At 44.8% G+C, this 26,689-nt stretch overlaps 1 protein-coding gene across 7 annotated transcripts in view; it reads right to left on the bottom strand.

The window, feature by feature from the left end:
* Positions 1 to 5,268: 5,268 nt before the first annotated feature.
* LOC135550148 (sodium channel subunit beta-1-like) overlaps positions 5,269 to 26,689 on the bottom strand; it is an 80,302-nt gene continuing 58,881 nt past the window's right edge. For all 7 annotated transcript variants that reach the window (XM_064980676.1, XM_064980673.1, XM_064980674.1 and 4 more), the window contains 4 exons: positions 16,222 to 16,459; positions 15,888 to 16,029; positions 14,331 to 14,405; positions 5,269 to 5,634 (listed from right to left, as the gene is read on the bottom strand). In XM_064980676.1, coding sequence (XP_064836748.1) covers positions 14,336 to 14,405; positions 15,888 to 16,029; positions 16,222 to 16,459 — 450 coding nt within the window. In that variant the 3' untranslated portion in view covers positions 5,269 to 5,634; positions 14,331 to 14,335. The remainder of the gene's footprint in view (positions 5,635 to 14,330; positions 14,406 to 15,887; positions 16,030 to 16,221; positions 16,460 to 26,689) is intronic.

Here is a 26,689-nt window from a genome sequence, read left to right as displayed (position 1 = left end):
TCATGTAGTAGGATTCAATCTTAGTCCTGTATTGACGCTTTGCCTGTTTGATGGTTCGTCGGAGGGCAAAGCGGGATTTCTTATAATGTATCTCATTAGTTTCCCACTCCTAGCAAGCAGCAGCTCTAGCCCATAGCTCAGTGCGGATCATGGCTTCTGGTTGGGATATGTACGTACAGTCACTGTGGGTACGACGTCGTTGATGCACTTATTGATGAAGCCGGTGACTGATGTGGTATACTCCAAAATGCCATTAGATGAATCCTGGAACATATCCCTGTAGTTTAACATCTGCGTAATCTGACCACTTCTGTATTGAGCAAATTACTGGTACTTCCTGCTTGATATTTTGCTTGTAAGCAGGAATCAGGCGGATAAAGTTATGGTCAGTTTTGCCAAATGGAGGGTGAGGGAGAGCTTTGTACACGTCTCTGTGTGTGGAGTAAGGTGGTGTAGAGTTTTTTCCCCCCTTTAGTTGCACATGTGACATGCTGGTAGAAATGAGGTCAAACGGATTTAAGTTTGCCTGCATGAAAGTCCTTGGCCACTAGAAGCATCGCTTCTGGGTGAGCATTTTCTTGTTTGCTTATGGCCTTACACACCTTGTTGAGTGCGTTCTTAATGCCTGCATTGGTTTGTGGTTGTAAATAGACAGCTACGAAAAATATAAATGAAAACTCTCAGTATATAGTGTGGTCTACAGCTCATCATGATGTCCTCTACTTCAGGTGAACAAAACCTTGAGGATTCCTTAATAGGCCTATAGCCTACAGGTCTGTAGGTTTGATAGTTGTTTGGAGGTTAACTTTACAGTAATGCTATTGGTCAACAACTCAGATTTTGAATCCAAAGAACCAAAATGTTATAAAAGGGTCTAGATTCCTTGTCTCTTTCTTTTTGTTGTTGTTTCTGAACTGCTGTGGTAAGATACTGCAGTATCTCTCTCTTCCTTCTTTCTCTCCCTATCCCATGAGCTATGGGCCATGGCTCAAGTCATGGTTTCTTTGTCTCTCTCTCTCACTCTCTCTTTCTCTGATCATGCTTAGAATAATGCCTTGTAATGCTTTGTAACTTAAGCTGTATGCCTTCTATGTGAATCTATTTATTTTACAAAGTAATTAAATACACTTGTATTTAGAATTCCTTTCACAGACATTTCTTGATTGCCTATTACTGTGTCACAACTAAGGTCTCCATAGTCAGATAAACATTTTAATAGGCTAATTGCGTAGTCTTATCACAGGTCACATGTGAGGTAAATATAATATAGACATATCAAATATTACCCCACTACAATATTCTCCCCCTCAAATCTGAACAGACACAAAACCATACCTACTTAATTATTTCATAATTAATCATGTTCAATGCATTTTATAGGTAATAGTAATTATAGCCAATATTTATGAATGCTGTTTTGTCAATGCAATATTGAACTGGTACTTCCTGCTTATGTTTATCAAACTTTATTGTGTCATTTTTACCCATAGAAGCTGCAGCAGTTGTGAAACAAATCTGATTCTGTAGCGTGGTGAGTTGTGTTATAAAATATCCTAAAATTAGCATATTCATATTTTGGAACAGATGCCTTTTGTTTTTGATGGTTATTTTTGTTGAACAAACAAAGCTATGTAAAGAAGGTAACTTTCAGAGCAAAATAATAAACTTTGCAAAACTCTAATTTTACGATGATAGGTTGGGGTGAATTCCAAATATTTAATACCATTTTAAAGCTAAACAGAAAATATTGACTTAGTAGGATTAACCTGCAATGGCCTCAAAGACATTCCAAATAGTACTTTCACAGAACTCACTCCGGTGATTGATGGTGTCTAAAGTTTCTGTTTTCTGACTAATTCAGAGACCTCTGCTCTGCACACAAAAGTAGAGTACAGATAATAGCGTTGACAAAGTGAGATTAAACATGAGAGTAGAATCTCAGACGGCTTTGAAACATCAGAAGAACAGATGAGCTAAAATAATATGGAAGTGTTATGAGAGAAACACACTAATCTCAACTAGTCTAAGTGTAAAAATGCAGCAAGCTTCATTTCCCACAATACAATTAGAAGAAACTTAAAAGAGAATGTTTCGTCAGAAAGTGTGAACTACACATTGTATGCCATGTCAAAAAAAGCTATTATACTTTAGCCTGACACATAGGCCTATAAACGTAACGTAGGAGATGTGTCAAATTAAATCTGCACAATGCTGGTGATGAGAGTCAAAACTCCATGAGAACTGTGGCTTGCACAATAGAGTTATGCTGTTCATGGGTGGACACATTGCTTTTCTTTATAAATAGTAGCATGGTTATAATGGCTTTTGGCCATTCTATAAATGGAGTACACTTGGAGGGAGACATGTTTGACATTTATCTAATGTCTACAGTAGTCCATCTGTTTTGTCAGGGAGGGTCTATGAACAGAGATAGAGAGCAGGAATGCATGGAGTGGGTTGACTGCACTGCATGTGCCCTCGTGTCCAGAAGACTCTTGGCTTTGTCCCTCCAGTTTGAAGGTTAAGAGAGACTGCGGGGGAAACAATATGGGCCATGGAGGAAGATAACCTTGAACCACGAGAAGAATGTAGATCCAGAGACCAAGACACCCACCTAGGGTAGCAGCTGAGAATCTGAGAATCTGCTACTTCACAAGGCATTGTGTTGCAACTGTGCCTTAGGAGCCCACCAGCCAGGGAGACAGCTCTCCTCTGTTTCATCACGTGTGGATGGGGAAAGATAATATAGGAGGTTGTTTGCTAGGCCTCTAATTGCAACAGCAGTTAAACTGGTTGTAACTTAACCTGGTGCTTTCTTGCCTAGTTCGATCAAATCAAATTGCATTGGTCACACACACATGCAGATGGCTCTGATGATGTGTTTGTCCTTTCTGTGACATTGGGTGCTGTCGGTGTCCTGAAGGGCAGGCAATGAGTTGGACAAACTGCACCACCCTCTGGAGAGCCCTGCGGTTAAGAGCTGTGCAGTTGCCATACCAGGTGGGGATACAGCCCAACAGGATGCCCAACAGGATGCCCTCAATGGTGCATCTGTAAAAGTTTGTGAGAGTCTTAGGGGCCAGGCCAAAATTCTTCAGCCTCCTGTTGCGCTGACTTCACCACACTGTCTGTGTGGGTGGACCATTTCAGATTGTCATTGATGTGTACATCGAGGAACTTGAAGCTTTTCAACTTCTCCACTGCAGTCCTGTCGATGTGGATGGGGGCGTGCTCCCTATGCTCTCTCCTGAAGTCCACGATCAGCTCCTTCGCTTTGTTGACTTCGAGGGAGAGGCTATTTTCCTGGCACCACTCGGCCAGGGCCCTCACCTCCTCCCTGTAGGCTGTCTTGTCATTGTTGATAATCAGGCCTACTACTGTTGTGTCATCTGCAAACTTGATGACTAAGTTGGAGGCGTGCGTGGCCACGCAGTAACGGGTGAACAGGGAGTACAGGAGGGGGCTGTGCACTCACCCTTGTGGGGCCCTGTGTTGAGGATCAGCGTAGTGGAGGTGTTGTTTCCTACATTCACCACCTGGGGGCGGACCGTCAGGAAGTCCAGGACCCATTTGCACAGGTCGGAGTTCAGACCCAGGGCCCCAAGCTTAATGATGAGCTAGGAGAGTACTTTGGTGTTGAAGGCTGAGCTGTAAATTAACAGCATTCTTACATAGGTATTCCTCTTGTCCAGATGGGATAAGGCAGTGTGCAGTTTGCATCGACGATTGCATTGTATGTGGATCTATTGGGGAGGTATGCAAAGTGAAGTGGGTTTAAAGTGTCAGGTAAGGTGGCGATGATATGATCCTTAACTATTCTCTCAAAGCTCTCAGGGCTCCCGAGTTGCGCAGCGGTCTAAGGCATTACATCTCAGTGCTAGACGGGTCACTACAGACACCCTGGGTTGAATCCAGGCTGTCTCACAGCCGGCCGTGATTGCGAGTCCCATAGGGCAGCGCCCAATTGGCCCGGTGTCGTCCGGATTTGGCCGGTGTAGCCCATCATTGTAAATAAGATTTTGTTCTTAATTAACTGACTTGCCTAGTTAAATAAAGGTTAAATAAAAAATATATATATTAAAACACTCTTCATGATGACTGAAGTGAATGCTATGGGGCGGTTGTCATTTAATTCAGTTACGTTTGCTTTCTTGGGTTCACGAACAATGGTTTCTACTTCATTCATTTCAGACATTCAATATGGTTGAAAGTATGAATTATATCCCTCGTGCTCTGCGCAGGTTGAGTAATAATAACAACAAAGTCACGCCGGTGACATGATAGCATGGGAGGACCACACACGGTCTCTTATTTCTTCTTGCAAAATTAGCTTAGTTGTGTCACACAAGTTGACTGCTCCTTTTTTTTCAGATTCAGTCTCAATGCTAAAGATGGGTTAGAGGAATCATTCCCAGGCTCTGATCACACGGAGTCAGAAGAAAGCTCTGCTTGACTACGCGCTGTCCTGCGAGCAGCCTTAGCTAGGCTAGAGCTTGATGGCCACAGCCCCTGCAGCTAACCTGTTCTTTAAGAAGGCCCGGGCAGCTACACTGTTCAGTGTGCCACCTTGACCGGCTTTTCTTATGGAGCTTCAGAGATGCTAGGCCGACACGCAAAATGCCTTTTACTCATCCAATTTCCTGGTTCTGAAGAAAGACGGAAGCTTCGGTCCAGTTCGGGATTTAAAATGGTTCAATGTTTTCCTAAAAGTTCTCCCCTTTCACACGTTCTCCAGACCGTAGCCACAGGTTAATGGTTCACGTCCCTTGACTTAAAGGATGCTTACTTTCACGTTCCTGTGTTACTGGAACACAGACATTTTCTACGGTTCACCTTTCATGGTCAGGCATACCCTAGTTTTAATGACTCCAACCTAAGTGTATGTAAACTTCCGACTTCAACTGGATACGTTAACTAGGCACTACATAATTTTGGTTAAGTAGTTTTGAGCAGTTTGATTAAGTGATAAATAATTGTATTGTTAAAAAATGACAAGAAAATCATATCAAAGTAAAGTGAATATTGCATGTGTGGGTGTTATATATTATATATATATTCAAATTAAAAGAGCGATTTGGTGCAGTGTTACAAGTGGCTTTGTGAATTTGTTTTGCTGTACTCAGTCAATTGAAAATGTGCTTAGTTTTGAAACATGAGCCATTTTGATGATCTGTTTTGATTTTTGTGCTTAGAGTTGTGAAAATGTACCACATATTGTACTTATGAAAATTTCACAGAAGTCAATGAAAACTTAAATACAGTTTGTGATAAAGCTCTCTTGATAACCATTTAATCAGATTTATTCTCTCACAATAACTCTTAATATAAATGTACATTCACTTTAGAGAGAGATCGATACAACCCAAAAAATACCTTGATGAAGGATTCATACACATAAGGATTCATTAGTTGAATTAGTTACATGCTTTTGTGTGTAATATATACAGAGGTGCTGATATCATGCTACTTTCAAAGGAATGATGTCCATCATATCACATTTATCCATTAACATAACAGGAAAAGTAATAAAGACTCAGAATGTGTAGATACTGTGCATCTTCAGGATGTCTTCATGCGTTCCAAGGGGTCGTATAGCTGATGCGGCCAGTACATAGATGGAATCCCTTTGCATTCCTGAAAGCAGAAGCAAACATCAATAGATTACACATGGCATACAGTGCCTTCAGAAAGTATTCGCACCCATTGACTTTTTCCAAATTGTGTTGTGTTACAGCCTAAATTTAAAATGGAGTAAACTAACATTTTGTGTCACTGGCCTACACACAATGCCGCATAATGGAGTTCTGTTTTTAGAAATGTTTACAAATTAATAAAAAATGTAAAGCTGAAATGTCTTGAGTGAATATTCAACCAAAAAAGGTCAGGATTAAAAAGTCACATAATAAGTTACATGAACTCACTCACTCTCAATAATAGTGTTAAACATGTTTTTTTTTGACTACTTCAATTATCTGTATGGTCCCTCAGTCGAGTAGTGAATTTCAAACACAGATTCAACCACAAAGACCAGGGAGGTTTTCCAATGTCTCACAAAGAAGGGCACCTATTGGTAGATTGACTATCACAATGTACCCTGCTCAAAAAATAAAGGGAACACTTAAGCAACACAATGTAACTCCAAGTCAGTCACACTTCTGTGAAATCAAACTGTCCACTTAGGAAGCAACACTGATTGACAATAAATTTAACATGCTGTTGTGCAAATGGAATAGACAACAGGTGGAAATTATAGGCAATTAGCAAGACACCCCCAATAAAGGAGTGGTTCTGCAGGTGATAACCACAGACCACTTCTCAGTTCCTATGCTTCCTGGCTGATGTTTTGGTCACTTTTGAATGCTGGCGGTGCTTTCACTCTAGTAGTAGCATGAGAAGGAGTCTACAACCCACACAAGTGGCTCAGGTAGTGCAGCTCATCCAGGATGGCACATCAATGCGAGCTGTGGCAAGAAGGTTTGCTGTGTCTGTCGGCGTAGTGTCCAGAGCATGGAGGCGCTACCAGGAGACAGGCCAGTACATCAGGAGATGTGGAGGAGGCCGTAGGAGGGCAACAACCCAGCAGCAGGACCGCTACCTCCGCCTTTGTGCAGGGAGGAGCAGGAGGAGCACTGCAAGAGCCCTGCAAAATTACCTCCAGCAGGCCACAAATGTGCATGTGTCTGCTCAAACGGTCAGAAACAGACTCCATGAGGGTGGTATGAGGGCCCGACGTCCACAGGTGGGGGTTGTGCTTACAGCCCAACACCGAGCAGGACGTTTGGCATTTGCCAGAGAACACCAAGATTGGCAAATTTGCCCTGTGCTCTTCACAGATGAAAGCAGGTTCACATGTGACAGACATGTGACAGACGTGACAGTCTGGAGACGCCGTGGAGAACGTTCTGCTGCCTGCAACATCCTCCAGCATGACCGGTTTGGCGGTGGGTCAGTCATGGTGTGGGGTGGCATTTCTTTGGGGAGCCGCACAGCCTTCCATGTGCTCGCCAGAGGTAGCCTGACTGCCATTAGGTACCGAGATGAGATCTTCAGACCCCTTGTGAGACCATATGCTGGTGCGGTTGGCCCTGGGTTCCTCCTAATGCAAGACAATGCTAGACCTCATGTGGCTGGAGTGTGTCAGCAGTTCCTGCAAGAGGAAGGCATTGATGCTATGGACTGGCCCGCCCGCTCCCCAGACCTGAATCCAATTGAGCACATCTGGGACATCATGTCTCGCTCAATCCACCAACGCCACGTTGCACCACAGACTGTCCAGGAGTTGGCGGATGCTTTAGTCTGGGAGGAGATCCCTCGGGAGACCATCCGCCACCTTATCAGGAGCATACACAGGCATTGTTGGGAGGTCATACAGGCACGTGGAGGCCACACACACTACTAAGCCTCATTTTGACTTGTTTTAAGGACATTACATCAAAGTTGGATCAGCCTGTAGTGTGGGTTTCCACTTTAATTTTGAGTGTGACTCCAAATCCAGACCTCCGTGTGTTGATAAATTTGATTTCCATTGATAATTTCTGTGTGATTTTGTTGTCAGCACATTCAACTATGTAAAGAAAAAACTATTTAATAAGAATATTTCATTCATTCAGATCTAGGATGTGTTATTTTAGTGTTCCCTTTATTTTTTTGAGCAGTGTATTTTATTAATTACACTTTGGATGGGTATCAATACACACAGTCACTACAAAGATAAAGTCGTTCTTCCTAACTTATAGTAAGAACATCTCAAATAAGCAAAGAGAAACGACAGTCCATTATTACTTTAAGTCATGAAGTTCAGTCAATATGGAACATTTCAAGAACTTTGAAAGTTCAAGTGCAGTCGCAAAAAACATCAAGCGCTATGATGAAACTGGATCGCATGAGGAACGGCACAGGAATGGAAGACCCAGAGTTACCTCTGCTGCAGAGGATGTTCATTAGAGTTACCAGTGTCAGAAATTGCAGCCCAAATAAATGCTTCACAGAGTTCAAGTAACAGACACATCTCAACGTCAACTGTTCAGAGGCAACTGTGTGAATCAGGCATTCATTGTTGAATTGCTGCAAGGAAACCACTACTGAAGGACAAATTAGAAGAAGAGACTTGCTTGGGCAAGAAACATGAGCAATGGACATTAGACCAGTGGAAATTTGTCCTTTAGTCTTGAGTCCAAATTGGAGATTTTTGGTTTCAACCGCCATGTCTTTGTGAGGCGTGGTGTGGGTGAACAGATGATCTCTGAAATGTGTATTTCCCACTCTAAAGTATGGAGGAGGAGGTGTTATGGAGTAGGGGTGCTTTGCTGGTGACACTGTCTGTGATTTATTTAGAAATCAAGGCACAAATAACCAGCATGGCTACCACAGCATTCTGCAGCGATACACCATCCCATCTGGTTTGGGCTTAGTGGGACTATCATTTGTTTTTCCACAGGACAATGAGCCAACACTTGTTGTATTCGGCGCATGTGACAACTAAAATTTGATTTGATTTGAAAATGTATTGACTCAGCGGTGTTAATGTAACTAACAATTTAGCCGGTAAGTCTAAGTCGTTGTTTTTTTGTTTGAATTGTTTACGTGTCCGCTATGCGGGGAAAATGATAAGACAAGTGGAACTACGTGGCTAAGAACTGTTGTAACGGGGATTATTATCGTTGAAGGCAATCCCGCGCTGTGTTAGCTAAATTTCCATGTCTTCGGGGGTAGTAAAGCTAGTAAAGGTTGAAGTGTGTATGTTAAGACGGTAACGTTATAATAATTAAGGATGAAGCGTGAATTCATGCCAGGAATAATACACAGACAATGAGGTATTTTTCCTTTATTCATGTGTTTAATCTGATACTGTTTTAGCTCCGGATAAACTGTTTGTGTGTAAGCACTTCAGAGTTATATCAAGCTAATAAGTCACTCTTAAGACAAGAAAGTTGTAAGAGTGTGCTCAACCTCTAGCGTCGAGCAATCCCGTATCCGGGAGCGTAATCATAGCCTCAAGCTCATTAGCATAACGCAACGTTAACTATTCATGAAAATCGCAAATGAAATGAAATAAATATATTGGCTCACAAGCTTAGCCTTTGTTAACAACACTGTCATCTCAGATTTTCAAAATATGCTTTTCAACCATAGCTACACAAGCATTTGTGTAAGAGTATTGATAGCTAGCATAGCATTAAGCCTAGCATTCAACAGGCAACATTTTCACAAAAACAAGAAAAGCATTCAAATAAAATCATTTACCTTTGAAGAACTTCGGATGTTTTCAATGAGGAGACTCTCAGTTAGATAGCAAATGTTCAGTTTTTCCAAAAAGATTATTTGTGTAGGAGAATTCGCTCCGTTTTGTTCATCACGTTTGGCTAAAAACCCTGAAAATTCAGTCATTACAACGCCAAACTGTTTTCCAAATTATATCGACAGAAACATGGCAAACGTTGTTCAGAATCAACCCTCAAGGTGTTTTTCACATATCTATTCGATAATAAAACATTCGTGGCAGTTGCCTTTTTCTTCTGAACCAAATGGAAAAGTGGACGCAGCTGGAGATTGCGCAATAATTTCGACGGAGGACACCAAGCGGACACCTGGTAAATGTAGTCTCTTATGGTCAATCTTCCAATGATATGCCTACAAATACGTCACAATGCTGCAGACACCTTGGGGAAAGGACAGAAAGTGTAGGCTCATTCCTGGCGCATTCACAGCCATATAAGGAGACATGGGAACACAGCGCATTCAAAATCTGGGGCATTTCCTGTATGTAATTTCATCTTGGTTTCGCCTGTAGCATTAGTTCTGTGGCACTCACAGACAATATCATTGCAGTTTTGGAAACATCAGAGTGTTATCTTTCCAAAGCTGTCAATTATATGCATAGTCGAGCATCTTTTCGTGACAAAATATCTTGTTTAAAACGGGAACGTTTTTTTATCCAAAAATTAAAAGAGCGCCCCCTATATCGAAGAAGTTAACTGTATTTTAATTTACTTTATTGTTCTCACGGAAGGTGATAATTCTGACTAAAACTACAGAATAAAGCCACCAGGGAACAGCTGTGCTCGTGGTTACTGGAGGGAGCTACCGTTAATACTTATCTAAATGAGATATTTCTGTATTTAATTTTTGCAGAGGATTTCTGCATTTGCTAAAATTTTAAAAACAAATACAGTATATATGTTTCACATTGTCATTATGTGGGTATTGTGTGTAGATGGGTGACAAAACAAATATATTTAATCAGTTTTGAATTCAGGCTGTAACACAACAAAATGTGGAATAAGGGTTATGAATACTTTCTGAAGGCACTGTATCCTATGCCAAGAGAGAGGTTAAGGACAGTTGAACTCTGTTAGATGAAAATGCCTCTCCATGTGCATGAATCTGGCTACTATGTGCTGTGCTGCATTTACATTGTTTATATTTTGAGTTTACTTTTCTTTTTACTTGTCACGAATCCCGCCGAAGATGGTGCCTCTTCCTGTTCGGGCGGTGCTTGCGGTCGTCGTCGCCGGCCTACTAGCTGCCATCGATTCCCTTTCCTTTTGTTTCTGTTAGTTGGGTCTAATTGGTTACACCTGTTTTGAGTTTAGTTTTGTTTGTAGGCTATTTAAGGGCACTAGGCCCGCTGGTTATTGTGCGGGCTTGTTCTCTGTTTTATGGTGTTGGTTGATTATTGTGGTCTCTATTTTCCCGGACAGTTTTAGTCCTGTTTATTTGGACGGAATGTTTCATGCGCCCTTGTGTTTTGCATGTCTGTTTTTCCGCTGTCATTGGAATAAAAGATCCACGTACGGAACTACCTGCTCTCTGCACTTGACTCCTCCACCCACCACTCATAGAAGTCATAACAGAAGCCCGCACCACTGAATGGAGTCAGCAGGAGCAGCGACCACCCCTCTCCCAACTATGGAAGAGCGCGTCCATCATCATACAGCTGTCCTCCATCGGATCTGCTCAGCGATGGACCAGATGATGAAGAGGATGGAGCGATGGGAGAGGAGTGGTCTACCGACGTCTACCCCAGCTCCCCCACAGACGACGCCACCCACTCCACCTACGTCGTCGTCTGGGTCCAGCACATTGCGTCTCTCCCCCCCGAGGGAGTACGATGGAGTGGCGGCTGGGTGCCAGGGATTTTTGCTCCAGCTCGAGCTCTACCTGGCTACCGTGCGTCCGACTCCCTCGGGTGAGGAGAGTGTGAGCCTCCTCGTCTCCTGTTTGTCGGGTAGGGCCCTGGACTGGGCCAACGCTGTCTGGAACAGCCCAGACTTGGCTCGGGACCACTACCCGGACTGCACCCGCCGTTTTCGAGCTGTGTTCGACCACCCACCAGAGGGCAAAGCGGCGGGTGAGCAACTGTTCCAGCTCAGACAGGAGACGAGGAGTGCGCAGGACTTCGCATTGGAGTTCCGGACCCTGGCTGCTGGTGCAGGGTGGAATGACAGGGCCCTGATGGACCATTACCGATGCAGCCTCCGGGAGGACGTCCGCCGGGAGCCAGCTTATCGTGACACCACACTCTCCCTCAATGAACTTATAGACATGTCAATTCGACTAGACAACCTGCTAGCTCCCTGCGGGCGTTCAGAAGGGGTCCTGTCAATTCCACCTTCCAGCCCTCCCGCTCCAACTCCGATGGAGTTGGGAGGAGCTGCATCTAGGGGGACCGGAGGAGGAGGCTCTCTGGGAGGAGCTGCATCTAGGCGGACCGGTGCTGGAGGAGTCCCTCTGGGAGTCGAGCTGGCAGGTGGAACACTTTTCGGCCACTCCAGGTGAGTAGGCACAAAACTCACCCAGAGCTCCCACATGTTTTTGTTTATTTTTTCCCCTGCATTTTTCCCCTCTCTTCAGCATAAGGCGCGAGTTGATTCAGGCGCAACTGGGGGTTTTATGGATCGCGGACTCGCCCGTAAGTTGGGTATTCCGTTGGTGCAGATAGACCCACCTTTCCCCATGCACTCCTTAGATAGCCGACTGTTAGGGTCAGGGCTGGTCAGGGAGGCCACGATTCCGCTGGACATGGTAACGCAGGGGGATCATAGGGAGCAGCTTAGTTTCTACCTTATTGATTCACCTGGGTTTCCAGTGGGGTTGGGGATTCCCTGGCTGGCTATTCACAATCCCCTGATTTCCTGGAGACGGGGCTCTTCAGGGGTGGTCAGACGAGTGTTCAGGTAGGTGTATAGGAGTTTCCATCGGTGCCACGACGGTGGAGAGTCCAGACCAGGTTTCCACCGTGCGCATTCCCCCAGAATATGCCGATTTGGCTATCGCTTTTAGTAAGAAAAAGGTGAACAAATTACCACCCCATTGACGGTGGGATTGCGTGATAAACCTCCAGGAGAACGCTGCACTTCCCCGGAGTCACGTGTACCCATTGTCACAGGAGGAGACGTTGGCTATGGAGACATATGTCACGAAAGCTCTGAGACAGGGGTACATTCGGCCCTCCATGTCACCCGTCTCCTCAAGTTTCTTTTTTGTGAGGAAAAAGGAGGGAGGACCGCGTCCGTGCATTGATTATCGAGGTCTCAATTCGATCACAGTGGGATTTAGTTATCCGCTACCTCTCATCGCTATGGCAGTGGAATCATTCCACGGAGCGCGTTTCTTCACAAAACTGGACCTCAGGAGCGCGTATAATCTGGTGCGTATTCGGGGAGGAGATGAGTGGAAAACAGCGTTTAGTAACACATCAGGCCACTATGAGCACCTCGTCATGGTGTATGGGTTGAAGAATGCTCCAGCCGTCTTCCAATCCTTTGTAGATGAGATTCTCAGGGATTTGCACGGGCAGGGGGTGGTAGTCTATATTGATGACATCTTGATTTATTCTTTCTCCTTCTTCGGGTCATCCAGGGATTGATAGGACAGTGCGGGGTCTTAGGGGGAAATACTGGTGGCCCACCTTAGCTAAGGATGTGAAGCTCTATGTCTCTTCCTTTTCGGTATGCGCTCAGAGTAAGGCTCCTAGGCATCTGCCTAGAGGGAAGTTACAACCCCTCCCGGTTCCACAACGGCCATGGTCTCATCTCTCGGTAGATTTTCTTACTGATCTTCCCCCATCCCAGGGGAACACTACCGTTCTGGTCGTTGTGGATCGGTTCTCTAAGTCTCCTCTCATTGCCTGGTTTCCGTACGGCCCTACAGACTGCTGAGTCTCTATTTACCCACGTCTTCCGGCACTACGGGGTTCCAGAGGACATCGTATCTGATCGAGGTCCCCAGTTCACGTCCCGGGTTTGGAGGGCGTTTATGGACGCTCTGCGGGTCTCGCTCAGCCTTACCTCTGGGTATCACCCCGAAAGTAATGGGCAGGTGGAGAGAGTAAACCAGGAAGTGGGTAGGTTTCTGAGGTCGTATTGCCAGGACCGGCCAGGAGAATGGGCGAGGTACGTCCTGTGGGCAGAGTTGGCCCAGAACTCACTTCGTCACTCATCCACGAACATGTCGCCATTCGAATGCGGCTACCAGCCGGTCCTGGCTCCGTGGCATCAGAGTCAGACCGAAGCTCCTGCGGGGGAGGAGTGGGTACAGCGCTCTAGAGAGACCTGGCGGGCAGTCCAGGATTCTCTCAGGCAGGCCAGAGAACAGCAGAAAAAGAGTGCTGACCGCCACTGCAGTGAGGCCCCTGTGTTTGCACCAGCGGACAGGGTCTGGCTCTCAACCCTAAACCTGCCCCTCCGCCTGCCCTGCCGGAAGCTGGGGCCGCAGTGTGTGGGGCCATTTAAAGTCCTGAGGAGGATAAACGAGGTGTGTTATAGATTGCAACTTCCCTCTTACTATGGCATTAACCACTCGTTTCATGTGTCTCTCCTCAGTCCGGGGGTAGCTGGTCCCCTACAAGAAGGTGAGGTACCGGAGGTCCCTCCGCCCCCTCTGGACATCGAGGGGTCCCATCACGAATCCCGCCGAAGATGGTGCCTCTTCCTGTTCTTTCGGCGCTCGGCGGTCGTCGTCGCCGGCCTACTAGCTGCCATCGATTCCCTTTCCTTTTGTTTCTGTTAATTGGGTCTAATTGGTTACACCTGTTTCGAGTTTAGTTTTGTTTGTAGGCTATTTAAGGGCACTAGGCCCGCTGGTTATTGTGCGGGCTTGTTCTCTGTTTTATGGTGTTGGTTGATTATTGTGATCTCTATTTTTCAGGACAGTTTTAGTCCTGTTCATTTGGATGGATTGTTTCATGCACCCTTGTGTTTTGCATGTCCGTTTTTCCGCTGTCATTGGAATAAAAGATCCACGTACGGAACTACCTGCTCTCTGCGGTTGACTCCTCCACCCAACATTCATAGAAGTCATAACAGATAGCAGTTTTTTTCATGACATACCTGGGTTATTCTGCCACTTGCACCCCTGCACAGTTATCTTTACTCTCCGAGGCTATAGCTAAATATTCTGCATTCCTGGAAAGAAAGGAGAAAGATAGAAATGGTTAGAATATCATCATCCGCTTATTACCTAAAAACCTGATATTTCATCTCATGGAGATTGATAGAGGACTCTAGTGCCCAAATACCTGTTTTAGCATAGGCAGAGCCATTAAGGACTTACACCATTTTGACATAGTCAACTTCCTATGGAATAAGGAAGGATCACATCATTCCATGCAGGTCATCAGGAGGGATCAGCCAATGAATTATACGTGTGAGAAAACATTCCATAACTACAGGTGGCATTAAATAGCTAGGCTTTGCTCTATAACTGTTCAAACAACAAACACACTCTACCCTTTCAGTTTGTTTATTAACTCATAGTGGGACAGATATAATGTTGCGTCCTAACTATCTCTATGTTTTCATCCTAACCTTAATCATTCATCCCTCCATCTATCCATCTATAACCATTCAAACCACTCTCATTACTTAAAGCATTTCAATACTATTCCTATGTCTATTCCACTCTTTTTTATCTATATATTCATATCCTCTATCAATCCACGTACTCCTCTTACATCTCTATCCATACAACAACACCCCTAACCTTCTTTCATCACTCCATCCATCCATAATAACTTTCTTTATCCTTCTATCAAGCAACCATGCATCCAACTTAAGTAACCAGATGTATTACTTTAATGTAGCAAAGCGAAGCAAGCAGTGTCGACTGAGCTAACATTCAATCAGAGACTGAATATCATTTATTTAAATGGCAGCTTATTCAGTTTCGCCATTCAGCAAGCACCATTGCTTGCAACTGCTGTGCTTTTGCCATCCAGCTCCCCAGCCTCCACCCGCTTTTGGTTCTGTTATTCTATCTATGCGGGGCATGGCAGATACCCTGCTCCCTACCTATAGCTTGCTTTTGATTGTATACATTAATTGAGCACTTTTCCCACGTTGGCAGCACCCCACAGAGCACAGCCTAAACACCAAGGCCAAATGTAGTATCATACACATTTTATGTTCAATGAAATGTGATGTCAACGGAATACATGAGTTCCCCTCCTGACACAACTATATTTAACTCCAACTTCTTTTCAACTTGAATTTTACATGAGCTTTTAAGCTATTTAAACATACTTCTAGACTGCTGAAGCAAGCAAGCAAACGTTTTTCAGGAAAAGTACCTTCTTTGGCTTTTCTAGAGAGTGGAAAATGTGATGATTGTGAGGCACAGAGATGGAAAGAATGAGAGAGAATGGGAGTGGCAAGGAAGACGAAGATCAAGAGAAAGACAAGAGTACAGGGAGAGAATATTGAACAAGGAGGAACAGAGGAATTGCACTACTCAGCACTATGGATGAGAGAGGAGAGAACACAAATCAACAGGATGGACAGGTTCATAACAGACAAGGGCAGTGAGATTTTATGTAGGAAGACCGTAAGAGGACCTAAAACGAAAGGATACAGCTGCAGGAGAGGAAGTAGGGTTACAGTGTTACTCACGCGCTTTCTCTTAATGCTTCCTCTCCTGCAGCTGAGATCTTTCTGAAGCAGTATATCATCTCTATGTAGAGCCAAGCCTGTAGCCCGATGATGGACACATACATCATCACCTCAGAGACTATGGAGGCTGTTCCTCTGGTGGCTAGAGAGAGAGGGAGAGAATGGGAGAAAGAGGGGGGAGTCAAAGCACTCAGTAGGCACCATATAGGCTCTTAGCACTTACAAAACACTTACAAGCTTCATTTCAAGTCCTAAATGTTTCCTAACAATCGGGATAATTGACATCGGAATTCAAATTGCTTACAAAAAGCATGTCTGTATTGTAATACTGAACCTTTAGCCACCACTTTCAGGTGCACAAGCTTGCTGACAACAGTCTGGTATTCGTAGAACTCATACGTCAAGAGCCGGTGGAAGTGGCAACTGTAGGTGCCCGAGTCATTGAAGGTGACATTGAAGAGGTAGATGGATGCATCCTGTATGTCTTGGCTCCTCTTACTGCCATTCCAGTCGACGCGCTCCTCAAAGCGCTCATCCACAATGTGGGGGCCCTCCTCATCGTAATTATATATCTAATGACACAATGAAATCTGGGTTGTTCCCCTGGCACTGAAGATCTCTCAGTTCACTTCCAAGATCCCCACCCATACCTGGCAACATCCAAAGGATACAGCTGTGTTTTGAGAGAAGTCCCTTGATTAGGAAAGTATACCCAAAGTTACATACAGTAGCTGTAAGCATTCGGAAAGTATTCAGACCCCTAGACTTTTTCCACATTTTGTTACGTTACAGTCTTATTCAAAAATTGATTTAAAAAATATATATATCATCAATCTACACACAATACCCCTTAATGACAAAGCAAAACAGGTTTTTAGAAAAGTTTGCACATTTGTGACTCGTTTCAGGAAACGAGGCATATGTCGAAGGGTCACTACTTCACAGGAGAGCCATTTGAATGTCAACTTTTTGATTTTATCAAAATGCATTTTTTTTGCAGAAATGCCTCCAGGAAAATGTAAACTTTCATGTGCCTTAAAAACAAAGTTGTATGCCATCTGTAAATAAGAATAAAATTGTTAAATTACGAGTCTAGTTGGTTTAGTCACAGAAAAAGACAGCAACCATGATTGGCTGAGATAATGAGTGGGCTGGACATGCCGAGAGATGAGTTCGGATTGGTCTGCAACATAGCACGCTTCTGTCTATTTGAGCTGATCAGTATGTGTAGGTAATCCTGTCTAACGCAGCTTAAAAATATATATATTGCGTAGTAGAACTGCATAAGTGTTGCACTCCACTTTCTGGAGGACTGAGTTTGAAATCAGTGGAATTAGAGTATGATAGCTAAAGGAGATGGAGGAAACACCTGTCTCCGGATTACATCTTCAAACTAAGGGCAACCATGGCTCCCGAGTGCCGCAGCGGTCTAAGGCACTGCATCTCAATGCTAGAGGCATTACTACAGGCCCTGGTTCGATCCCAGGCTGTATCAGAACCAGCTATGATTGGGAGTCCCATAGGGTGGTGCACAATTGGCCCCAAAGTTGTCCTGGGTTTGGCCAGGGTAGGCAGTCATTGTAAAAAAAATAATTTGTTCTTAACTGACTAGTTAACATTAGCTGGTTCACTCAATAACATTACATGCATAATCTTATTATTTGTATCTCTGAGCAATTTACTTGCTAGTTACAGCTAGCTAACATTGAACCTGGATGGTTAGCTACCTGTAGATCCATGCAGGGTAGTAACGTCATGAGTTGGGATTATGGTTAATTGTTTACCTACAGTTGAAGTCAGAAGGAAGTACAGTTCCCGCTCAGCCCAGTCAAAACTGTTCGCTGCTCTGGCCCCCCAATGGTGGAACAAACTCCCTCACGACGCCAGGACAGCGGAGTCAATCACCACCTTCCGGAGACACCTGAAACCCCACCTCTTCAAGGAATACCTAGGATAGGATAAGTAATCCTTCTCACCCCCCCCCCTTAATGATTTAGATGCACTATTGTAAAGTGGCTGTTCCACTGGATGTCAGAAGGTGAATTCACCAATTTGTAAGTCGCTCTGGATAAGAGCGTCTGCTAAATGACTTAAATGTAATGTAAATGTTTACATACACTTAGATTGGAGTCATTGTTAAAACTAGTTTTTCAACCACTCCACACATTTCTTGTTAACAAACTATAGTTTTGGCAAGCCGTTTAAGACATCTACTTTGTGCATGACACAAGTAATTTTTCCAACAATTGTTTACAGGCAGATTATTTCACTTATAATTCACTGTATCACAATTCCAGTGGGTCAGAAGTTTACATACACTACGTTGACAGTGCCTTTAAACAGCTTGGAAAATTCCAGAAAATGGCTTTAGAAGCTTCTGATAGGCTAATTGACATAATTTGAGTCAATAGGAGGGGTACCAGTGGACGTATTTCAAGACCTACCTACAAACTCAGTGCCTCTTTGCTTGACAGCATGGGAAAATCTAAAGAAATCAGCCAAGACCTCAGAAAAATAGTGGACACCTCCACACGTCTGATTCATCCTTGGGAGCAATTTCCAAACGCCTGAAGGTATCACGTTCATCTGTACAAACAATAGCACGCAAGTATAAACACCATGGGACCACGCAGCCGTCATACCGCTCAGGAAGGAGACGCGTTCTGTCTCCTAGAGATGAACGTACTTTGGTGTGAAAAGTGCAAATCAATCCCAGAACATCAGCAAAGGACCTTGTGAAGATGCTGGAGGAAACAGGCACAAAAGTATCTATATCCCAGTAAAGCGAGTCCTATATCGACATAACCTGAAAGGCCGCTTAGCAAGGAAAGAGCCACTGCTCCAAAACCGCCATAAAAAACCCAGCCTATGGTTTGCAACTGCACATGGGGACAAAGATCGTACAAATAGAACTGTTTGGCCATAATGACCATCGTTATGTTTGAAGCCCAACCATGAAGCACGGGGGTGGCAGCATCATGTTGTGGGGGTACTTTGCTGCAGGAGGGCCGAGTGCACTTTATTAGTGGACATATTGAAGCAACATCTCAAGACATCAGTCAGAAAGTTAAAGCTTGTTCGCAAATGGGTCTTCCAAATGGACAATGACTCCAAGCATACTTCAAAAGTTGTGGCAAAATGGCTTAAGGACAACAAAGTCAAGGTATTGGAGTGGCCACCATAAAACCCTGACCTCACACAAAATGTGTGGACAGAACTGAAAAGTGTGTGTGAGCAAGGAGGCCTACAAAATTGACTCCGTTACATCAGGGGGAATGGGCCAAAATTCACCCAACTTATTGTGGGAAGATTGTGAAAGGCTACACAAAACATTTGACCCAAGTTAAACAGTTTAAAGGCAATGCTACAATATACTAATTGAGTGTATGTAAACTTCTTACCCACTGGGAATGTGATGAAAGAAATAAAATAAATTCACTGAGACAACTGTTTATAGACGTAGCTGTTAAATTTGCTCTGGCTATCAACTCTGATTTCAGAGCACTCTCATCTGAGTGTGCCAGAGCGCAGAATAACTGCCGAATTTACGAACGCTCAACACATTAAATATGGCCGGTGTCAGTAAACGTCGGCAATGAAGTGTAAATTGTTTCCAGCAGCACAGTTGCAGTCACCAACACCCTGGATAACATGAAAACATCCTAACCAGCTCTGCTAGAGCTGTTCTCTCATTTGTGTCTGGAAGTAGCTCGCAAGCTAGACAACTTTAGCCAGTTAGCCTGGGTGCTTGACTCCTGTTGTTAGGACAGAACACTCTGATCAGCCCTTAAAGAGATGGGTGGGGCTAAAGCTTAAGAGGGTGTGAACGATGCTAAATTGTTGTAGACAAAGAAGAACTCTACAGTAGCTACCAACACATTCAAAGGCCATTTTCTCAAAAGTGGGGTTACAAGTTTATCAACTTTCAAAAAAGAATTACACAACCGTTCAAAAGTTGGTGTACAGAGACCCATTATCAGTAACCATCACTCCTGTGTTCCAATGGCACGTTGTGTTAGCTAATCCAAGTTTATCATTTTAAAAAGCTAATTGATCATTAGAAAAGCCTTTTGCAATTATGTTAGCACAGCTGAAAACTGTTTATCTAATTAAAGAAGCAATAAAACGGGCCTTCTTTAAACTACTTGAGTATCTGGAGCATCAGCATTTGTGGGTTTGATTACAGGCTCAAAATGGCCAGAAACAAACAACTTTTTTCGGAAACTCGTCAGTCTATTCTTGTTCTGAGAAATGAAGGCTATTCCATGCAAGAAATTGCCAATAAACTAAAGATCTCGTATAACACCGTGTACTACGCCAGCGCAAACTGGCTCTAAACAGAATAGAAAGTGGAGTGAGAGGACCCGGTGCACAAATGAGCAAGAGGACAAGTGCATTAGAGTGTCTAGTTTGAGAAACAGACACCTCACAAGTCCTCATCTGTGCAAACTGATCCAAGATCCAAAATGGCGTAGCAGTGCAGACGTGGTTTGTCGTCCTCTTGTTTCCTTTTGTATTTTTCATCTTTTTTGTATATATCTCAATTTATTTTCAATCTCTTTTCCATTTTTAAATTAAATATACCTTCCGGTAACCCGCCTCACCCAATGTGACACGGATCTGCAATTTGTTTTAGACCTTATAGCCAGAACCTCCATCAGAAGCTAACCAGCTAATTAGCGACTAGCTATTTAGTCATTGTTAGCCACTGCAAGCGGCCTTTAACTTCTGCACAGACACCAGCCGTTTAAAAAACAAATTGACTGGATAATACTTGCCAGCCTGCCAGTATCGGACTGTTTTCTCCACTACAACCCCGGATTCCTGCCGTAAACCCTTGGCCATTGCTCCTGATCATCACAGCTAGCTAGCTGCCACCGAGTGACCCAGCCCCGAAGCTAGGCCTGAGCCAGGCCCACCTCCCGGCCTACTCTGTGATCACTCGGCAACTCAGCCGATGCCTCCCGGACTCTACACCAACACGGCTAGAATCCACTACTCCACCAGATCCTTGCCGAAAGCTCTGGACCTTTGCATCGGATCATCGCTGCTAGCTGGCTGCTACCGAGTGGCGATAGTGGCTAACGCCCCTGCCCCGAAGCTAGCACCAGTTAGCTACGAGCCGGGCGCAACTCCCGGCTAGCAAATGAAATTACTACAACTACAATATCCTTTCGCCATCTGGCTCGGACCCTTTGTGGACATGGCACCCACCCGTACCACCACGACTTGTCCGCCGACGTAACTTAATCCGCTGTGTGCTCAACTGGCCTTTGCCGGATGTCGGAGCAGACGCTTCTTCTTACCCCGACCTGCTAACTTTAAACGCTGTGTCCCCCGCGAGTAGTAACGACTACCCCTCAGCTTCCCTGTTCCATCTATTGCTGTTCACTGGACCATATGGTCACTTGGCTACATAGCTGATGCCTGCTGGACTGTTCATTAATCACTGTATTCCATTTAGTTTATTTTTTGTTTATCTGTCGTAGTTAACCCTCTCTGCCCTGTCATCGCCATTTTACCTGTTGTTGTCTTAGCTGATTAGCTGTTGTTGTCTTACCCATTGTTGTCTTAGCTAGCTCTCCCTATCAACACCTGTGAATGCTTTATGCCTCGCTTTATGTCTCTCTCAAATGGCAATTTGCCTTGTACACTGTTGTTTAGGATAGTTATCATTGTTTTAGTTTACTGCGGAGCCCCTAGTCCCACTCAACATGCCTCAGATCCCTGTCCCACCTCCCACACATGCAGTGACCTCACCCAGCATAACTAGCCCGCCCAGAGATGCAACCTCTCTTTTCATCACTCGGTGCCTGGGTTTTCCTCCACTGTACCCACAACCCACCATACCCATATCTGTATATTATGCCTTGAATCTATTCTACCACGCCCATAAATCTGCTCCTTTTATTCTCTGTCCCCAACGCACTAGACAACTAGTTTTGATAGCCTTTAGCCGTACCCTCATCCTACTCCTCCTCTGTTCCTCGGGTGATGTGGAGGTTAACCCAGGCCCTGCGTGTCCCCAGCCACTCTCATTTGTTGACTTCTGTTACCGAAAAAACCTTGGTTTCATGCATGTTAACATCAGAAGCCTCCTCCCTAAATTTGTTATACTCACTGCTTAGCACACACCGCCAACCCTGATGTCCTTGCCTTGTCTGAATCCTGGCTTAGGAAGGCCACCAAAAATTCTGAGATTTCCATACCCAACCTTTTCCATTAAGATAGAACTGCCAAAGGAGGAGGAGTGGCAATCTACTCCAGAGATAGCCTGCAAAGAGATGGCCGCCTCGCTTCACGTTGCTAGGAAACTATGCAGTTTTTTGTTTTTTTTACGTGTTATTTCTTACATTAGTACCCCAGGTCATCTTAGGTTTCATTACATACAGTCGAGAAGAACTACTGAATATAAGATCAGCGTCAACTCACCATCAGTACGACCAAGAATATGACTTTCGCAAAGCGGATCCTGTGTTCTGCCTTTCAACCAGGACAACGGAATGGATCTCAGCCGGCGACCCAAAAAAACGACTCCGTAAAAGAGGGAAACGAGGCGGTCTTCTGGTCAGACTCCGGAGAAGGGCACATCGTGCACCACTCCCTAGCATTCTTCTCGCCAATGTCCAGTCTCTTGACAACAAGGTTGATGAAATCCGAGCAAGGGTAGCATTCCAGAGGGACATCAGAGACTGTAACGTTCTTTGCTTCACGGAAACATGGCTCACTGGAGAGACGCTATCGGAGGTGGTGCAGCCAGCGGGTTTCTCCACGCATCGCGCCGACAGAAACAAACATCTTTCTGGTAAGAAGAAGGGCGGGGGCGTATGCCTTATGGCTAACGAGACGTGGTGTGATCACAGAAACATACAGGAACTCAAATCCTTCCGTTTACCTGATTTAGAATTCCTCACAATCAAATGTCGACCGCATTATCTACCAAGAGAATTCTCTTCGATTATAATCGATTATATTCAATCAGTCCCTATACCAGTCTGCTGTTCCCACATGCTTCAAGAGGGCCACCATTGTTCCTGTTCCCAAGAAAGCTAAGGTAACTGAGCTAAACAACTACTGCCCCGTAGCACTCACTTCCGTCATCATGAAGTGCTTTGAGAGACTAGTCAAGGACCATATCACCTCCACCCTACCTGACACCCTAGACCCACTCCAATTTGCTTACCGCCCAAATAGGTCCACAGACGATGCAATATACGATGCATTATATTCCCCCAACTGCAGACACATCGATGGCTCTGAACGAACTTTATTTGACTCTTTGCAAACTGGAATCCATACATCCTGAGGCTGCATTCATTGTGGCTGGGGATTTTAACAAGGCTAATCTGAAAACAAGACTCCCTAAATTGTATCAGCATATCGATTGCGCAACCAGGGCTGGCAAAACCTTGGATCATTGTTATTCTAACTTCCGCGACGCATATAAGGCCCTGCCCCGCCCTCCTTTTGGAAAAGCTGACCACGAATCCATTTTGCTGATCCCTGCCTACAGACAGAAACTAAAACAAGAAGCTCCCAAGCTGAGGTCTGTCCAACGCTGGTCCGACCAAGCTGATTCCACACTCCAAGACTGCTTCCATCACGTGGACTGGGATATGTTTCGTATTGCATCAGACAACAACATTGACGAATATACTGATTCGGTGTGCGAGTTAATTAGAACGTGCGTTGAAGATGTCGTTCCCATAGCAACGATTAAAACATTCCCTAACCAGAAACCGTGGATTGATGGCAGCATTCGCGTGAAACTGAAAGCGCGAACCACTGCTTTTAATCAGGGCAAGGTGACTGGTAACATGACCGAATACAAACAGTGCAGCTATTCCCTCCGCAAGGCTATCAAACAAGCTAAGCGTCAGTAGAATCTCAATTCAACGGCTCAGACACAAGAGGTATGTGGCAGGGTCTACAGTCAATCACGGACTACAAAAAGAAAACCAGCCCGGTCACGGACCAGCATGTCTTGCTCCCAGGCAGACTACATAACTTTTTTGCCCGCTTTGAGGACAATACAGTGCCACTGACACGGCCTGCAACGAAAACATGCGGACTCTCCTTCACTGCAGCCGAAGTGAGTAAAACATTTAAACGTGTTAACCCTCGCAAGGCTGCAGGCCCAGACGGCATCCCCAGCCGTGCCCTCAGAGCATGCGCAGACCAGCTGGCTGGTGTGTTTTTGGACATATTCAATCAGTCCCTATACCAGTCTGCTGTTCCCACATGCTTCAAGAGGGCCACCATTGTTCCTGTTCCCAAGAAAGCTAAGGTAACTGAGCTAAACAACTACCGCCCCGTAGCACTCACTTCCGTCATCATGAAGTGCTTTGAGAGACTAGTCAAGGACCATATCACCTCCACCCTACCTGACACCCTAGACCCACTCCAATTTGCTTACCGCCCAAATAGGTCCACAGACGATGCAATCTCAACCACTCTGCACACTGCCCTAACCCATCTGGACAAGAGGAATACCTATGTCGGAATGCTGTTCATCGACTACAGCTCGGCATTTAACACCATAGTACCCTCCAAGCTCGTCATCAAGCTCGAGTCCCTGGGTCTCGACCCCGCCCTGTGCAACTGGGTACTGGACTTCCTGACGGGCCACCCCCAGGTGGTGAGGGTAGGCAACAACATCTCCACCCCGCTAATCCTCAACACTGGGGCCCCACAAGGGTGCGTTCTGAGCCCCCTCCTGTACTCCCTGTTCACCCACGAATGCGTGGCCACGCACACCTCCAACTCAATCATCAAGTTTGCGGACGACACAACAGTGGTAGGCTTGATTACCAACAACGACGAGACGGCCTACAGGGAGGAGGTGAGGGCCCTCGGAGTGTGGTGACAGGAAAATAACCTCACACTCAACGTCAACAAAACTAAGGAGATGATTGTTGACTTCAGGAAACAGCAGAGGGAACACCCCCCTATCCACATCGATGGAACAGTAGTGGAGAGGGTAGTAAGTTTTAAGTTCCTCGGCATACACATCACAGACAAACTGAATTGGTCCACTCACACAGACAGCATCGTGAAGAAGGCGCAGCAGCGCCTCTTCAACCTCAGGAGGCTGAATAAATTCGGCTTGTCACCAAAAGCATTCACAAACTTCTACAGATGCACAATCGAGAGCATCCTGGTGGACTGTATCACCACCTGGTATGGCAACTGCTCCGCCCACAACCGTAAGGCTCTCCAGAGGGTAGTGAGGTCTGCACAACGCATCACCGGGGGCAAACTACCTGCCCTCCAGGACACCTACACCACCCGATGTTACAGGAAGGCCATAAAGATCATCAAGGACAACAACCACCCGAGCCACTGCCTGTTCACCCCGCTATCATCCAGAAGGCGAGGTCAGTACAGGTGCATCAAAGCTGGGACCGAGAGACTGAAAAACAGCTTTTATCTCAAGGCCATCAGACTGGTAAACAGCAACCACTAACATTGAGTGGCTGCTGCCAACACACTGACTCAACTCCAGCCACTGTAATAATGGGAATTGATGGGAAATGATGTAAAATATATCACTAGCCACTTTAAACAATGCTACCTCATATAATGTTTACATACCCTACATTATTCATCTCATATGTATACATATATACTGTACTCTATATCATCTACTGCATCCTTATGTAATACATGTATCACTAGCCACTTTAACTATGCCACTTTGCTTACATACTCATCTCATATGTATATACTGTACTCGTTACCATCTACTGTATCTTGCCTATGCTGCTCTATACCATCACTCATTCATATATCTTTATGTACATATTCTTTATCCCCTTACACTGTGTATAAGACAGTAGTTTTGGAATTGTTAGTTAGATTAGTTGTTGGGTATTACTGCATTGTCGGAACTAGAAGCACAAGCATTTCGCTACACTCGCATTAACATCTGCTAACCATGTGTATGTGACAAATAAAATTTGATTTGATTTGAAAAAGAAATAAATCGCTCACTGTTGCCACCTGTTATAGACCCCCTTCAGCTCCCAGCTGTGCCCTGGACATCATATGTGAATTGATTGCCCCCCATCTATCTTCAGAGTTCGTTCTGTTAGGTGACCTAAACTGGAATATGCTTAACACCCCGGCCGTCCTACAATCTAAGTTAGATGCCCTCAATCTCACCCAAATTTTCAAGGAACCCATAAGGTACAACCCTAAATCCGTAAACATGGGCACCCTCATAGATATCATCCTGACCAATTTGCCCTCCTAATACACCTCTGCTGTTTTCTATCAGGGTCTCAGCGATCACTGCCTCATTGCCTGCATCCGCTATGGGTCCGCGGTCAAACGACCACCCCTCATCACTGTCAAACGCTCCCTAAAACACTTCTGCGAGCAGGCCTTTCTAATCAACCTGGCCCGGGTATCCTGGAAGGATATTGACCTCATCCCGTCAGTCGAGGATGCCTGGTCATTCTTTAAAAGTAATTTCCTCACCATTTTAAATAAGCATGCCCCTTTCAAAAAATGTAGAACTAAGAACAGATATAGCCCTTGGTTCAATCCAGACCTGACTGTCCTCGACCAGCATAAAAACATCCTGTGGCGTTCTGCATTAGCATCGAATAGTCCCCGTGATATGCAACTTTTCAGGGAAGTTAGGAACCAATATACACAAGCAGTTAGGAAAGCTAAGGCTAGCTTTTTCAAACAGATATTTGCATCCTGTAGCACAAGAGCACCAAGTTAATAAACAGATCACTGACCATTTCGAATACCACAGCACCTTCTCCAGTGTGCAATCCAGTTTTCGAGCT

The sequence above is a fragment of the Oncorhynchus masou genome, chromosome 12 (assembly GCF_036934945.1).
Source record: "Oncorhynchus masou masou isolate Uvic2021 chromosome 12, UVic_Omas_1.1, whole genome shotgun sequence".
Taxonomy (NCBI): Eukaryota; Metazoa; Chordata; class Actinopteri; order Salmoniformes; family Salmonidae; genus Oncorhynchus; species Oncorhynchus masou.
Note: the sequence above shows the minus strand (reverse complement) of the source record. Positions and strands in the feature narration are given on the sequence as shown.